Here is a 13,841-nt window from a genome sequence, read left to right as displayed (position 1 = left end):
CTCGACAACAAAATCCCGACTATATCGAAAATTTGTATAATAACATTTTTAAATTATTTCGGAGCGTAATCACCTTGTTCTACACTTTTATTATTAATAAGAATAAATGATTATTAATTAATTTGATTTTGTTGACTACGCTCCGGAATAAATTAAAAATGTTATTGTAGACATTTTCGATACAGTCGAGATTTCGATATAGTCGGCATTTCAAACGTCGGGAATTTGATTCCTATATACTTCATGACTGATCAGTAATCAATTGATAAAAATTGAATCATTACGCTGCAACTTCAGTTTTATTTAGTAACCTAAAAAAGTGCTATTAAGGTAATCCAATTAGATTCATTTCTAAATGACGAATAAACACAAAATATGGTAATTGTTAATATATTTGTTTCTATAATCATCAATAACATTATTGTTTTTTTCGTTTAGCCTTGTGTCAGATTTCTTTTATCCAAATATTGGAGGAGTGGAAGAGCACATCTTCAATTTGGGCCAGTGCTTGATACAGAATGGTCACAAAGTCATAGTCATGACTCATAGTTATGGAGACAGAGTTGGAATTAGATATATGACAAATGGTTTGAAAGTTTATTATCTCCCAATTAGAGTATTCTACAACCAATGCATACTGCCAACAATGATCTGCAATTTACCATTGATCAGATATATACTAATCAGGGAGCAGATCAACATAATCCATGGACATTCCGCTTTCAGTGCTTTGGCCCATGAAGCTATGCTCATAGGAAAACTATTGAACCTCAAAGTTAGAAATTAATTACATTTTCCAATTAATGATGAACTGTTTCATGATGATAAAAATGTTGTAGACCGTTTTCACGGATCACAGTTTATTCGGATTCGCTGATACGAGTGCGGTGATAACGAACAAATTCCTACAGATCTCGCTTTGCAGCTGCAACCATTGCATATGCGTATCTCACACGGGTAAAGAGAATACAGTATTGAGGGCGAGAGTTTGTTCCAGCAGGGTTTCAGTCATTCCGAATGCCGTTGATACAGTGGCATTTACACCGGACGTCAGTAAAAGAGCAACAAGTAAAAGTAATTATGAACAAATCGAATTAATTGATGCCTAGTTAATGACATGTTTGATTTTAGTTACCATAGTTGTTGTTTCGCGATTGGTTTACAGGAAAGGGGTGGATCTGTTGGCGCAGATCATCGCCGAATTGTGTCCTAAATATCCAGAAGTCGAGTTTATCATTGGAGGAGATGGACCGAAGAGATGGTTAATCCTATAAAATTCACTTTCAAATCAATATTAAATATATCTTTTAAGGCTTTTGGAGGAAATCCGCGAAAAGAAATGCCTACAACATCGTGTTACGCTATTAGGCGAATTGGAACATTCGAAGGTGAAAAACGTTTTGAATCGGGGCCACATCTTTTTGAATACCTCATTGACCGAAGCCTATTGCATGGCCATTGTCGAAGCAGTCAGTTGCGGGTATTAAAAGATATTCAATTTAATAAATGTAATTGATTTATTTGACTTTTTAAGATTACAGGTGGTTTCCACAAGAGTTGGGGGCATCCCGGAAGTGCTACCGGACGACTTGATCTACTTGACGGAGCCCGCGGTGCCGGCTCTTCTGGAAGGTCTCGAGCTTGCAATGAAGAACTTGAAAGACGGAAATGTGGTTTGTCCGTACAGTTGCAACAATCGCATCAAGAGGTATTACAGTTGGAAGGCCGTGACGAAACGGACTGAGGTTGTTTATGATAGAATTTCTGGCGAAGAAAATAAGGAGTTGGGCGAGCTACTATTGATGTAAGTCTGATACAAGCTTGGGTATCATTAATGACTATTCCAAATTTTAGATACCTTACGACCGGTGTTTGGCCATTCTTGTTGGTGGTTTCCCTGTGCTATGTTATGCTATTTCTATTAGATTTGATAGTCCCGAGAAGGCTAATCGATTTAGCCAAAGATTATACATCTTATGATGATCCAAAGAAAAATAAATAAATATATACGAATCCGTACTAGAAGTGTTATGCAACCCAATATACCATGAATGTAGTTGGTAATAGTGTCGATGCCGTCGTCTGGTTGTATTCAGTTGTATTTTTTGCTTTAAGAAAGTTAACCGGCTTATTTGTGTTAATATTTTTATTGAAATAATAAGCGTTATAATGAGTGAATCGAAATTGTCTACGGCCGAAGCAGAGCTGTACGATAGACAGATTAGACTGTGGGGAATAGAATCGCAAGAAAAGCAAGTGTACATTCACGATTTAATCAAGTTTATTGTAAACTTTGTTTTTGTAGGTTAAGAGCGGCCAACGTACTCTTAATCAAAATCCGCGGTTTGGGTTCGGAAATCGCCAAAGACATCCTCCTCTGCGGCATCAATTCTCTCACTATCCTAGACGACGCCCTAGTCACTGAGGAAGAGATCTTCAAGAATTTTCTTCTGAGTCCTGAATCTGTGGGAAAGAACATCGCCGAAGCAGTATTAGAGAAGGCACAAGCCTTGAACCCCTTAGTTAAGATCACACCAGACAGCGAGAGCGTGGATAAAAAAAACGCAGAGTTCTTTGCCATATTTACAGTTGTCATTGCAACAGGCTTGAACAGTGTTCAAGTGTTAGAAATTTCCAAGTACTGCAGAGATGCTAAAGTTAAATTCATATGTGGTGATAACTTTGGCATGTTCGGTTACTCGTTCGCTGATTTCCAAACGCACGAATTCTTTGAGTAAGTTGTTGCCATGTTCGAATTACCTTTATTTGATTAAATTATTTTAGAGACAAAGTTCAGTTGACTGGAGGCCAAAAACGCGGAATCGACGGAAGAATCACAAAAGTTAAGTCAGAACGAACCGTAGTCAAAGTCTGTGGTAAAATGGAGTACGTCGATCTTTCCAAAGTCATCAAGCTGCCAGAAGCCCCAATGAAACCAAAGAGGAGGAACATTTACTATTATTTGATGTTGGCGCTCTTGCAGTTCCGGGATAAGTTCAATAGAGATCCGATGATGGAGAGCAAGGAGGAAGACGTTAAGGAGCTGAAGGCGATCAAGGATGATATTTTGAAGTTGTACCAAGTGAATCCGGATAAATTTAAGGAAGAAGTTTTCGATTTAATCTTTGGCGAAGTAGTGCCGGTATGCTCGATCGTAGGTGGGGTAATGGCGCAGGAAGCGATCAAGGCTGTATCAGGAAAGGAGGTGCCCATCAATAATGTATTTTTGTTGGATCCTTTCAACTACAGTGGCAGGGAAGAGAATGTGGTGTAAATAAATATTCTTATTCAATACTTTTTATATGGTACAATTTCTTGTCGGCCTCTCCTATTACGTTGGGGGCCCCGCTTAACGGATCCTTGCCATCGAAAGTCTTCGGAAACGCGATCACATCTCTAATACTTTTAGTGTGCAGAAGTAACGATAGGAGTCTATCCAGACCGATAGCTATACCACCATGAGGAGGACATCCCAACGATAACATATCCAACATGTGCATTAAACTGTCGGTTTTTATATCCAGAAGAGAAAGCAGTTCTTTTTGAAGATCCGCGTTGTGTACACGGATGGATCCTCCGGCTATCTCGTTTCCGTTCAATATCAAATCGTAACTTTGACTTCTCACCTACGTTTATATTGTACCGTTTCATTATTATTCTTATTATATCTAATGTACGATAATTACCTGCAAGGGGTTCGTTCGAATTAAATGTAAGTCTTCGTAATTCGGTGATGTGAATGGATGATGAACCGAACAAAGCTTCCCATCTTCCTCCTCGAAGAGAGGAAAGTCGACTATCCACATGAAGTGCATTCCAGCCTTTTTTATTTTATGTCCACACTCCTCCAAATGATCAACAAAATCCGTGCGTAATTTCCCTAACCTTTTCAACTGTAATTACATTATACAATACGGCTGTTACAAAATATAAGTAAGTATACTTACAGCATTATTTTTCTCACCAAAAACTAAGAACACGATCGAATCTTCCTTCAATTCACATTTATCGAAGATTTTTTCGCCGACTTCTCTAGTCAAAATTTTTGCGCAACTTTCAGCAAAATCGTCTTTGTATTTGATTTTTTTCATAATCATTTTCGTTCCCGGAAATTGATTAATATTCAACCTTTCTCTAACCGACTTCGTGAGGTTTCCCAGAGGCTTATGAAACACCAAGCAACCAGCATAAGCATCATTGGATTCCAGAAATTCCGTGCAATCGCGAATTTTAAAATCGTATCGTAAATCAGGCTTGTCCGTGCCGTAAATTTCGAACACTTCTTTGAAGCTTTTGCGATTGAAACGTCTCGGTATTGGATCCAGGAACGAAGGCCAAGAATACTGCAAAAGTTCTTCGGTAAGCTTCATTATGCCTTCCATCGATGTAAATGACATCTCAATATCCAACTGAGTGAACTCTGGTTGACGATCTGGTCTCGATGTTTCATCCCTATAGCATCTGGCTATCTGAAAATACCGATCGATTCCACCGGCCATAAGCATCTGCTTGAACTGCTGAGGACTTTGAACCAGCGAATAGAATTGACCGGGAAATCGAGTAGGAACAACAAATTCTTGAGCTCCCTAAAAAAATTCATTTACTGGAGAATGATTCCTCAATTACTAATCGAAACTTACTCCAGGTGTAGCCTTGAACAAAGTAGGTGTTTCGACGTCAACGAATCCGCAATCATCGACCAAAAACTCCCTCATATTCTTTAGCATCTTTGAACGCACCCGTAGATTTCTCTGCATTTCTGGAAACCTCATGTCCAAATATCTGTATTGCATGCGTAACGATTCTTTGGCCTTCTGGAATTCTCGTATGTTGAACGGCAATTGAGACTTGCATTCGTTGAGGACTTCCAAACTCTTCACGAGAACCTCAATTTCGCCCGTCGCTTGTTTCCTATTGATCATATCGGCCGGTCGCGCCACGACAGTACCTTCGATCTTGAGAATCGACTCGAACGGAATTTGAGCCAATTTCTTCGCCAGCTCTGACTGCAATATTACTGTTTAGCATTTTGCCAAGTTTTCAACACTTAGCAACTCACGTTATTTTCAATGAGAAATTGTGTTTGCCCGTAACCATCTCGCAATACCAGAAACTTTCCCATTCGATGAAACTCTAACCATCCACACATTGAAACCTAAAAAGAATATTCAGATTAAATTTAATTGTATATCTTTATAAATGCTGATAATTGGTAGAACAATAAAGTAGTAAATGCATAGGAATAATTGTGTTTTTAAAAATTCAATAAATCAAATTACATAAGTTTACATCATTACCCTTAATCCTATATGTTCAGTATTCAATTCACCACAGGTAAAGCTACGATTAGTGAATTTGTTGAATGCTGCAATATTAATTTCATGGTCACTATTATCATTCTCATCCACTAAGTAGACATTCTTTTGATCCTTTTGTAACAAACTATTGTTTGATGACACATATTTTCGAATATTGTAAATGACCTGGAATTAAAATTACGTTGAAAATGTCTGCTTTTTTTTTGTAATAATTTCATATACTTTATAAGATTTCAATAAATTAGTCTTTACTAATAAGCTTCTTAGAGGATTCATTTTTAAGGTTAACTTTTAACAGCAAGTTAAATCTTGTTTACTTTTTATTATGGGTGTTGCCAAATTGCTTTCATATTATTTGGGATACTTGTTAAATTTACTATTATATATCTCATATATTATTATGAATGATATTATTATTAAGTGCAGATAATTCTATGTATTTCTGATGATAATAAATATGCAGCATTGATTTGGGACAAACTGAATTAATTTGGCAATGCTGTTTATTTTGGCTGCATTAAATTGACATGAGTGCGCGTTCATGAGTCAGCTGCAGTTGTTATTGCCTTTTTACTGCGTAAATTATTAGGTAAAAACACTGTGTTTCAGCGATAAGTTTGCTTGGTTTGTGAATATTGTGAAAGATGGGAGCCGTTCTGGGCATTTGCTCTGCTGCTCAGGTAAACTTCGTTGGGTTAACATCGATAATTACTCAAGGATATTTATAAATCAATTCTTTTGTTTTTTTCCCTAGCTGGCTTGCTGCTGTGGAAGTGCAGCCTGCTCTTTGTGTTGCTCTGCATGTCCATCATGCAGGAACTCAACCTCCAGTCGAGTTATGTATGCTGTGATGCTGCTGCTGGGCACTATTGCAGCCTGCATCACTTTGTCACCAGGCCTTCATGATATTCTTCAAAAGGTAAAAATGTTCTCTTATCTTGAATTATGTACTTTAAAATTTGTTTTTAGGTACCATTTTGCAAAAATTCTTCAAGTCTGGTACCAGATGCTATTGTTTTTGACTGTGATGTTGCTGTGGGCTATTTAGCTGTGTATAGGATTTGTTTTGTACTTTGTTGTTTCTTTTTACTTATGGCACTTATGATGATTGGAGTAAAACGTTCCAAAGATCCAAGAGGCGGCATACAAAATGGGTATGTTAACCTTTTAATAAATGAAAGAACCAGAATACATGTCCCTGTTTTTATTTAGGTTTTGGGGCCTTAAGTATCTGTTGGTAATTGGCGGTATCATTGGAGCGTTTTTCATTCCGGAGGGGAACTTTGGACCAACATGGATGTATTTCGGTATGGTCGGAGGTTTTCTCTTCATCTTAATTCAATTGATTTTAATTGTCGACTTTGCTCATAACTGGGCGGAGGCCTGGGTTGGTAATTACGAAGAAACCGAATCGAAGGGCTGGTATGTGGCATTGCTGCTTTCCACTTTCTTCTGCTACGCTTTGACCATCACTGGAATCGTTCTTCTTTTCGTATTCTTCACGAAGGTAAACATTGTAAATATTTCCAATTCGCTCTAATTAAGGCTTTTTTTGATTCTAGTCGGACGATTGCAGCTTGAATAAGTTCTTTATATCATTCAATCTGATCCTGTGCGTGATAGTCAGCGTGGTCTCTGTATTACCAGGCGTTCAGGAGAAATTGCCGCGTTCCGGATTGTTGCAATCCTCCATCGTCTCACTCTACGTAACTTACTTGACCTGGTCAGCAGTTTCAAATTCTCCAGGTATACTTAATTCGTAATTTTGCATGAATGCAAGTGTTCTTTATGTTTAATTTTCCAGATTCCAATTGCAATCCTGGTTTGTTGGGCATCATTGGTTCTGGCAAGGAGGCCGACCCGACCCAGATGGGTTTCGATAAGGAAAGCATCATCGGCTTGATCATCTGGATGTGCTGCGTACTGTACTCGTCCTTGCGTTCAGCCAGCAAATCCTCGAGGATTACCATGAGCGAACACGTTTTAGCCCACGATAATGGAGCAGGTAATTTCTTACAATACCAAATATTCTTGCAGATTTTATTCTTGCTCTCGACGAAATGAAATACTCATAATTTATGTGATTTAATTCGTTTGATGTTTTGCGAATGCAGTGAAAGGCAGCGCTGATGCCAGCCTGGTAGGAAACGAAGGTATGATTATTTTTTGCTTTTAAGACATCTCGGCGCGAGTATAGTATCTAAACTACTTGTATATTGAATTGGATTCATCATGACTAATGTAAAAAATATTGATTATACAAGTGGTTAATGATAGTACCCTCGTGATAAGCTGCTTTGTGTAATTCACAATGTTGCGGCAAGTGCAAATAGACACAATGAATGCAACTGAAATGCGTTTATTTTAGTAATTTTTTATTTTTAGTAAAAAAATAAGATTAACTTAACTTGTTTCAACAGAGTGGACTAATTTGTAAGAGAATGAAATTAGATTTTGCTTTTTGTACATAGCTGATATCCATTCCCCTCGTTCATTTGTTTAGCTAAGATCACGAATTATCGAATAGTACGAAAGTTATGGGTATTTTGTTCGTGCATGTATGTTTTTTTTTTGCGTATTTTTATTTTGGCTTGTTTTCTCTTTCTCCACATTATCTGTGTGCATCTACTTTCGCATTTCGGTTGTTGGATCTAAAAAACATAGCAGAGATATTTTCTAAGTCCGGTTATGTGCCGATCTCACCAGGTGGAGATGGCGCCGTGCACGACGCTGAAAGCGGCAAGAAGGTCTGGGACAACGAAGAGGAAACTGTCGCCTACAGCTGGAGCTTTTTCCACATCGTCTTCGCCTTGGCCACCCTCTACATTATGATGACTCTGACAAACTGGTATAGGTTAGTTGAGGAATAATGAATCTGAAAAGATCATATCCGTTCATTGATTATCTAATTGTATTTTTTTTTGCTCAGACCGAATTCCTCGCTGAAGACATTGAACGCGAATATGGCTTCGATGTACGTAAAGGCAATTTCCAGCTGGCTATGTGTGGGGCTCTATGGATGGACATTGGTGGCCCCGATAGTACTCAGAGATCGCGAGTTTAACTAAGCTCGTAAGATTTAACTTATTCCGCTTCCTGTTATTTTTTCACTCTACTACTACTATTAGTCGTGATCGATTTTGTTTTAGGTATAATACGACGTCGTTCAAGCCAGAATAAATTTAGTTTGTGATCAATATAATAATAATGTAAACACATAATATATTGCTATATCTACATAAATACTTATGAAAGTAGTCTTTTAGTCGCGGTTTACGCTGGTTCTCGTTATATTGCAATTTAAGAAATACACATTATAGAAATGCAGACCATTCGTGGCTTGATGAAATCCAATATTAATTATATTTATTAGATTATAAGGAAGTTCGACACACTCGACTCAAGTATACATTTGTAAATTGTACTCGATCGATGCGTTATTTTTAGATACGAATTCAATAGATGTGAAACGGAAATCGTGGACTAAGAAATTAAAAAATATATATATATATAATATAGATTTACACGAAATCGATTTATTATTTTTTTCATTCATTTCTCCCACATTCTCCATCTTATTACTTTTGCTACTTTCATCAAATATTTTGTTTCAACATTGCATCTGACCATAAATGTGTTATAAATTGATTCTGATAACATTTCAGTTAAAAATTAGCAAAACGATACGGACAGATTGGTGAAACATCTTTTGTTAGCATTTTTAAATGGGAATTTAAAAATTTTCATTTTTTTTATATAACACAAAGAAATTTTACAGCATAAAAACTTGCAAAACAACATTGTAAATACATTTAAAGACTTGGAACGTACATTTTTCAAGAACATTCAAACAGCCTTTGAAACAACAGCCTTTTTTTTAAAGAGATTTATATCAATTTATTTATTGATATAAATCTCTCCGGCCCTATTTCTACCCCTTTCGGGTTTAACAGCCACCACAAATTTTTGTTGTTTTTTCGTAATTGAACCAACGACCTTTCGTATCAGATTTTCGTGATACAGGCGACCATAGCCACACGGCTACGGCCGCTCTAAGATTAATATTCTTTTAGTTCTAGAATTGGTCCATTCTAATTCAATTTTTATGAAAGTATTTCATGTTAAAATCAGGGAGATCCAACTTGCATGTTTCAAGACTTTAAAAGCGAAGACTTTGTTGCCAACTGTAAAATATTATACGCACGCGCACTCTGTCTATATATATATAAAAATAATCGGTGGCAATCGCAAGCCCGACCACCATAATCCGACTGTCAAAATATCGACTATATCGAAATCCCGACAGTGTCTTTATTATTATAATTTATACAATAACATTTTTATGGTAGTCGATTTTGATATAGTCGGGATTTTGATTGTTGGGATTATGGTAGTCGGGATTTCAATAGACGGTTGTCGGGCTTGCGATATAGACACAAAAATAATAATATATATAAAATTATTATGATTATTTATTTTATTTAAAATAAATATAAAAGTACAATACATTAGTAAAAGTCCTTTTGGTCCATTCTATATTTAGTCTATACCAGTGATTCCCAATGTGGTCTATATCGACCCCCAGGGTTCTCTGACAACCTGCAAGAGGTCTGCGTCTGCGAAAAAAAAATTTGGGGGTCCATGAAATGAAAATGGGGTCCACGATAGTGGATGTCAACATACACTGATAGTACTTATTTACTTACATTATACTATCTTATAATATAAAGACATACATTATTTATAAAAGTACCTATGAAGTAAAAAAAATTTATATATGTTTATAAAATTGTGTAAGTTGTAGAATGTAGGCATTCGCTTTGTGGTCGCAATACATTTTGAACTTATAAAAACCTTGTAAAAACCTTACAAAATTGACGCCAAATGTTGATAATTTAAATTATTAAAGCATCATTTACTTATTGCTTAGTTTATTTTTTGTTTATTTTATGTTACGTATATTATATATAACAGATACAAAATTTTATTTTGAGTAGTTTTAATTTAAATTCAATTAATAAATGTATAAAACTTAACATGTGTTTTTACTTTAAGTTTTTAACACTAAACTTCACTACAGTTAGAAATTTACAAAAAAATCAATATCAGGTAAGTAAGGGGTCTACCCAAAACCGAAAAACATGACAAGGGGTCTACGACACAAAAAAGATTGGGACCCTCTGGTCTATACAATCATAAAAATAAACATTAATTACAAACTCTCACAGTTCTTTTAATGCTCGTTGCTCTTGCTTCCAATGATCAAACAATGGAGAATCAACTGCTGGAAATCTTCTCATTGTAATACCATGATTCTCATTGGCATTACATCCTTGGACGCAGAATTTTCGAATCATACTAAAACAAATTGTATGTTAATTAAAGCAAATAGTTAAAGGAAAATGACTTATGAAAATGCTTATAATTCTCAGAATGAAACACAAGTTTTCTAACAAACTATAACACACTTTAGAGAACAAAATGACTTAAAACAAATTATATGTTAATTAAAGCAAACAGTTAAAATGTCACTGCCACTGCCTATTTATTTGATAATTATATTTTAGATATTATAATTTATGGATGAAAGAATTGGTTGTGGCCAGAAAAGTTTTAGAAAATTGTCTTTAAATGTACGTATTTCTACAATGTCAGGTATTTAATTTTGAATCTTAATGGCTGCGCCTAACTTTTCGATATATTGAGCGTTTCGGTACATCGAAAACGACCTTGGCCTCATTTAGTAACAGACCAAATCAAGCAACAAGCCCCTCATCTTCACTCTTCGGACGACCAACCCAACCATAGCTGCTATCAGTGTTGATTTGTTTTCGAACGTTTGCGATTGGCTGTACTGGGGATGTGCGCGGCGTATAAGCGCTGCGGCGTATAAGCTGAGGCGCGGGGTGAAACGAATTGTCATTCAATCGACTGACTTCGTGCAGTTAGGTTGTTCTTTTGCTGTGTTTTCATCATTTGGCAGACAGTATCTCAACAGTAGTGGATTTGAAGTTTCCTATCGAAGTGCAGATAAGTAGTAATCATGACGATTATCACGAAACCAATAACGGAGAAGAAAGAAGCGAAGCTTATCCTCCCTCTGGTCGAAAACGATCAGCTGGCCGCAAACGCTGTGAGTATTTATTATATTATGTATCCTTTATATTCCATTCACCTCCCACCCCCCTTCGATGTGCTTTTACCAACGCACGTAAACAAAACAAAAAAAAAATATCCACCAAAATGGCGCATTTATTTACGTCACGGCCAGGTAAATCGAATTTGCTGTGGATTGTGTGCACCCTTTCACCGTCGATACTCTCGCTTCCGCACAATGCGAAAACTACCCAGCCGCCTACAGCGGAACACCTCCCAGATTGTTTATGAACCGTTCCTTTTATCTACCATTTTCTTTTTATTTGGTCTTCATTTCCTGTATTTTATATAGTGTTTTGCACTGCTGTCAATGCTTGTGCAGAGATTAGTTGATAAGATATTATATGTGGCATGATTTCGCTTGCTTGCGGTTCTTACATATTTGCAATGGAGCGACCTCCATTCTGCAACAATAATAACATTATTCCCCCTTGCGGCTGCATTTCTAATTGGCCAATTACGTTCAATTCCTGCTTATTGATAACGACTGAAAATAGAATGGAAGTCCTCTCGAGCATAGCAGTTTTACTCGACGATAAATATACATACATTCAGCTAGATTTGTTTAATGCGTATTCTCTTTAAGGATTTATATGTTAATAGTCCGGAATTCCCCAAACATTGTCTCGTAATAAACGAAATGTCGTCCCATGATTTTATTTTATCTGTCGACCAAAATAAACGCTTCTAGGGGTAAACGATTTGGATATGCAGTACAGTAGTTTGAATTACTTGCGAACGTTGATCACTGTGTTTTAAATATTTTCAAACTATCAGAACTATTATGTTCAATATATAAATGGTGTAAACGCAAGTAAAGCAAGTAAATTGGTTCAGTTTAATGATGCCCACAATATGAGAGAGATAATAACAGGAAACAGATTCGCAAATCCAACGTTAGATTAATTATGCATAAATGTAGTCTAGAAATAATACATATTTGTTTTTTTTTTTTAAATTAATAACGTTGAAACATGGTTAACGAGTAATAATACTATTTAGGTTTTAAAATTATAAATATTTATAAATGATTCACGTTTCGCGTTATCGTTCTAGTAATGCGTTCATTTTTATGTTTGTCTTTATATTTGCTTTGATAATAATATTGCTCACATAGCAATCATAAATACTAAATGATGATCTAATGTTATTATATTTCTTTCAGTCTGCAGCAGAAGATGTGGAGTCACAGGGAAGCGATCAAGATCGCACTTTCATTATCCTGAAGGCCAGAGCCCATAGGATTCATGGTATTACCACATTGGTGATCGTTCTTATTGCGAGCATCGTGGCGGCCATCGGCGTCATGGGCGGTGCGTACTTGTACCGCCAATATTTGAGGTCGCAGGTGTTCAAAGGCTGGTGCACCATTCCGTACAAGCAGAACAGCGAGACGGCCGCCCTTATGCTCGACAACGATCTCAAGGATTACATGGACACCTACGATGAGGAGAGCTTCAAGGTCCCCAGCTATCTTTTCAAGGAGAAGTTCGAGGTCGACATGGACGACGAGTACGAGAAGATCGACGTGCCAGACTTCAAGGATGGCCGCGATGGGCGCTTCATCCACGACTTTAACACTAACACCACCGGAATCATTGACCGCACTGGTAACAGATGCTTCATCATGCCGCTCAACCGCAAGAACGTGCTGCCTCCTAAATCACTTCTCGACCTGATTCAGAAGATGTGGAAGGGTTACTACAAGGTCAACGTGGACATCGTCAAGGAGACCATGCGTGTGGTGACGCCGCCCATCTCGGACACCTCCAAAGTTGGGGAATATATATCGAAGGAGTGCTATGGTCTACCCATCTACAAGTTGGAACAATACGTTGGCGGAGGTACGTCAGAAATCGCAATCGGTCGAAAGTATTTTTTTTACAATTTTTTCTTTTCCTCTCACTTAGTGGTCAAACGCTCGGCGGATCTGCACGACGAGGCGAAATTCGCTCAATTCTCTGGCAACGGTATCATGGAGTTTGACATCATCAACTTCCACGAGGTCGAGGCTTACGAGAACAGCTTGAAGCAGTGAATCGACGGGACGCAGAAGAAAAGTAATTTTAGATATTAATATTTTTGAATTTCCATTACGAAACGTATATAGTTCTCTTCTTAAACATATTCAATTCACATCACTATAATGTATACAAAAATGTAACATATCCAAAACTGAAGGAAAAATATTCTACATTTGCATACATAGAATATGAACAAGATAATTAAGTTACTGTTAAAAAAAGAACGAATAAATAAATTATACGTGAAAATATTAGTAAAGTAGTTGGGCGACTAAACCTCGCCTACCCTTATCAAATAAATTATGCTACATTCATGAATTTTCTAAAAACTTTGAAACGATTG

The 13,841-nt window shown here is 36.8% G+C and overlaps 5 protein-coding genes across 11 annotated transcripts; 4 read left to right on the top strand and 1 right to left on the bottom strand.

Moving 5' to 3' along the window:
- The first annotated feature begins 200 nt into the window (after window positions 1-200).
- Window positions 201-2,072, top strand: LOC108567994 (phosphatidylinositol N-acetylglucosaminyltransferase subunit A). The gene is made up of 7 exons (XM_017928830.1): window positions 201-378; window positions 439-775; window positions 840-1,074; window positions 1,132-1,261; window positions 1,313-1,480; window positions 1,535-1,804; window positions 1,855-2,072. Exons 1-7 carry the CDS (start codon window positions 356-358, stop codon window positions 2,000-2,002), a joined length of 1,311 nt encoding a protein of 436 aa, XP_017784319.1. The 5' UTR covers window positions 201-355; the 3' UTR covers window positions 2,003-2,072.
- A 14-nt stretch (window positions 2,073-2,086) lies between these two features.
- On the top strand, window positions 2,087-3,294 carry LOC108567999 (SUMO-activating enzyme subunit 1). The gene is made up of 3 exons (XM_017928838.1): window positions 2,087-2,252; window positions 2,306-2,734; window positions 2,785-3,294. Exons 1-3 carry the CDS (start codon window positions 2,170-2,172, stop codon window positions 3,272-3,274), a joined length of 1,002 nt encoding a protein of 333 aa, XP_017784327.1. The 5' UTR covers window positions 2,087-2,169; the 3' UTR covers window positions 3,275-3,294.
- On the bottom strand, window positions 3,271-5,643 carry LOC108567983 (aspartate--tRNA ligase, mitochondrial). Its single transcript, XM_017928811.1, has 7 exons — window positions 5,541-5,643; window positions 5,298-5,483; window positions 5,060-5,155; window positions 4,641-5,006; window positions 3,948-4,586; window positions 3,687-3,893; window positions 3,271-3,626 (listed from the first exon to the last, which is right to left on the bottom strand). Exons 1-7 carry the CDS (start codon window positions 5,592-5,594, stop codon window positions 3,285-3,287), a joined length of 1,890 nt encoding a protein of 629 aa, XP_017784300.1. The 5' UTR covers window positions 5,595-5,643; the 3' UTR covers window positions 3,271-3,284.
- Window positions 5,644-5,835: 192 nt separating this feature from the next.
- LOC108567992 (probable serine incorporator) lies at window positions 5,836-8,849 on the top strand. 7 transcript variants are annotated; one of them, XR_001891277.1, is made up of 10 exons: window positions 5,963-5,998; window positions 6,073-6,237; window positions 6,288-6,472; window positions 6,531-6,825; window positions 6,881-7,064; window positions 7,123-7,323; window positions 7,983-8,172; window positions 8,248-8,390; window positions 8,468-8,527; window positions 8,577-8,849. XR_001891277.1 is itself a non-coding variant. In XM_017928827.1 (9 exons), exons 1-9 carry the CDS (start codon window positions 5,963-5,965, stop codon window positions 8,384-8,386), a joined length of 1,392 nt encoding a protein of 463 aa, XP_017784316.1. In that variant the 5' UTR covers window positions 5,836-5,962. The 7 variants fall into 7 exon arrangements, 5 of the variants coding, with proteins under 5 accessions (XP_017784316.1, XP_017784318.1, XP_017784317.1 ...); XM_017928827.1 differs by lacking the exons at window positions 8,468-8,527; window positions 8,577-8,849 and adding an exon at window positions 7,433-7,471 and having other exon boundaries at window positions 5,836-5,998; window positions 8,025-8,172; window positions 8,248-8,386; XR_001891276.1 differs by having other exon boundaries at window positions 8,248-8,527.
- Window positions 8,850-11,112: 2,263 nt separating this feature from the next.
- On the top strand, window positions 11,113-13,752 carry LOC108568003 (integral membrane protein 2B). The gene is made up of 3 exons (XM_017928841.1): window positions 11,113-11,451; window positions 12,640-13,318; window positions 13,385-13,752. The coding sequence occupies exons 1-3, from the start codon at window positions 11,362-11,364 to the stop codon at window positions 13,510-13,512; spliced, it is 897 nt and encodes a 298-aa protein (XP_017784330.1). The 5' UTR covers window positions 11,113-11,361; the 3' UTR covers window positions 13,513-13,752.
- Window positions 13,753-13,841: the final 89 nt, after the last annotated feature.

Source organism: Nicrophorus vespilloides, unplaced genomic scaffold, assembly GCF_001412225.1.
Source record: "Nicrophorus vespilloides isolate i.1.1-1 unplaced genomic scaffold, Nicve_v1.0, whole genome shotgun sequence".
In the NCBI taxonomy this organism is placed as follows: Eukaryota; Metazoa; Arthropoda; class Insecta; order Coleoptera; family Silphidae; genus Nicrophorus; species Nicrophorus vespilloides.
The sequence above is the reverse complement of the archived record's forward strand: the minus strand, read 5'-3'. Positions and strand labels throughout refer to the sequence as shown.

What these genes read in the sequence shown, in the direction of transcription:
- LOC108567994 (XM_017928830.1), top strand. Translation starts at nt 356, where the DNA reads ATGACGAATAAACACAAAATATG. An exon ending in GGAGATGGACCGAAGAGATG is followed by an intron (nt 1,262 to 1,312) that starts GTTAATCCTATA and finishes ATATCTTTTAAG; the next exon opens with GCTTTTGGAGGAAATCCGCG. An exon ending in TTGGGCGAGCTACTATTGAT is followed by an intron (nt 1,805 to 1,854) that starts GTAAGTCTGATA and finishes TCCAAATTTTAG; the next exon opens with ATACCTTACGACCGGTGTTT.
- LOC108567999 (XM_017928838.1), top strand. Translation starts at nt 2,170, where the DNA reads ATGAGTGAATCGAAATTGTCTACGGCCGAAGCAGAGCTGTACGATAGA. An exon ending in GGAATAGAATCGCAAGAAAA is followed by an intron (nt 2,253 to 2,305) that starts GCAAGTGTACAT and finishes TTGTTTTTGTAG; the next exon opens with GTTAAGAGCGGCCAACGTAC. An exon ending in CAAACGCACGAATTCTTTGA is followed by an intron (nt 2,735 to 2,784) that starts GTAAGTTGTTGC and finishes AAATTATTTTAG; the next exon opens with AGACAAAGTTCAGTTGACTG.
- LOC108567983 (XM_017928811.1), bottom strand. Translation starts at nt 5,594, where the DNA reads ATGAATCCTCTAAGAAGCTTATTAGTAAAGACTAATTTATTGAAATCT. An exon ending in CTGAACATATAGGATTAAGG is followed by an intron (nt 5,156 to 5,297) that starts GTAATGATGTAA and finishes TATTCTTTTTAG; the next exon opens with GTTTCAATGTGTGGATGGTT. An exon ending in TGTTCAAGGCTACACCTGGA is followed by an intron (nt 4,587 to 4,640) that starts GTAAGTTTCGAT and finishes GAATTTTTTTAG; the next exon opens with GGAGCTCAAGAATTTGTTGT.
- LOC108567992 (XM_017928826.1), top strand. Translation starts at nt 5,963, where the DNA reads ATGGGAGCCGTTCTGGGCATTTGCTCTGCTGCTCAG. An exon ending in AGCCCACGATAATGGAGCAG is followed by an intron (nt 7,324 to 7,982) that starts GTAATTTCTTAC and finishes TAAAAAACATAG; the next exon opens with CAGAGATATTTTCTAAGTCC. An exon ending in ACTCTGACAAACTGGTATAG is followed by an intron (nt 8,173 to 8,247) that starts GTTAGTTGAGGA and finishes TTTTTTGCTCAG; the next exon opens with ACCGAATTCCTCGCTGAAGA.
- LOC108568003 (XM_017928841.1), top strand. Translation starts at nt 11,362, where the DNA reads ATGACGATTATCACGAAACCAATAACGGAGAAGAAAGAAGCGAAGCTT. An exon ending in ATCAGCTGGCCGCAAACGCT is followed by an intron (nt 11,452 to 12,639) that starts GTGAGTATTTAT and finishes TATTTCTTTCAG; the next exon opens with TCTGCAGCAGAAGATGTGGA. An exon ending in GGAACAATACGTTGGCGGAG is followed by an intron (nt 13,319 to 13,384) that starts GTACGTCAGAAA and finishes CCTCTCACTTAG; the next exon opens with TGGTCAAACGCTCGGCGGAT.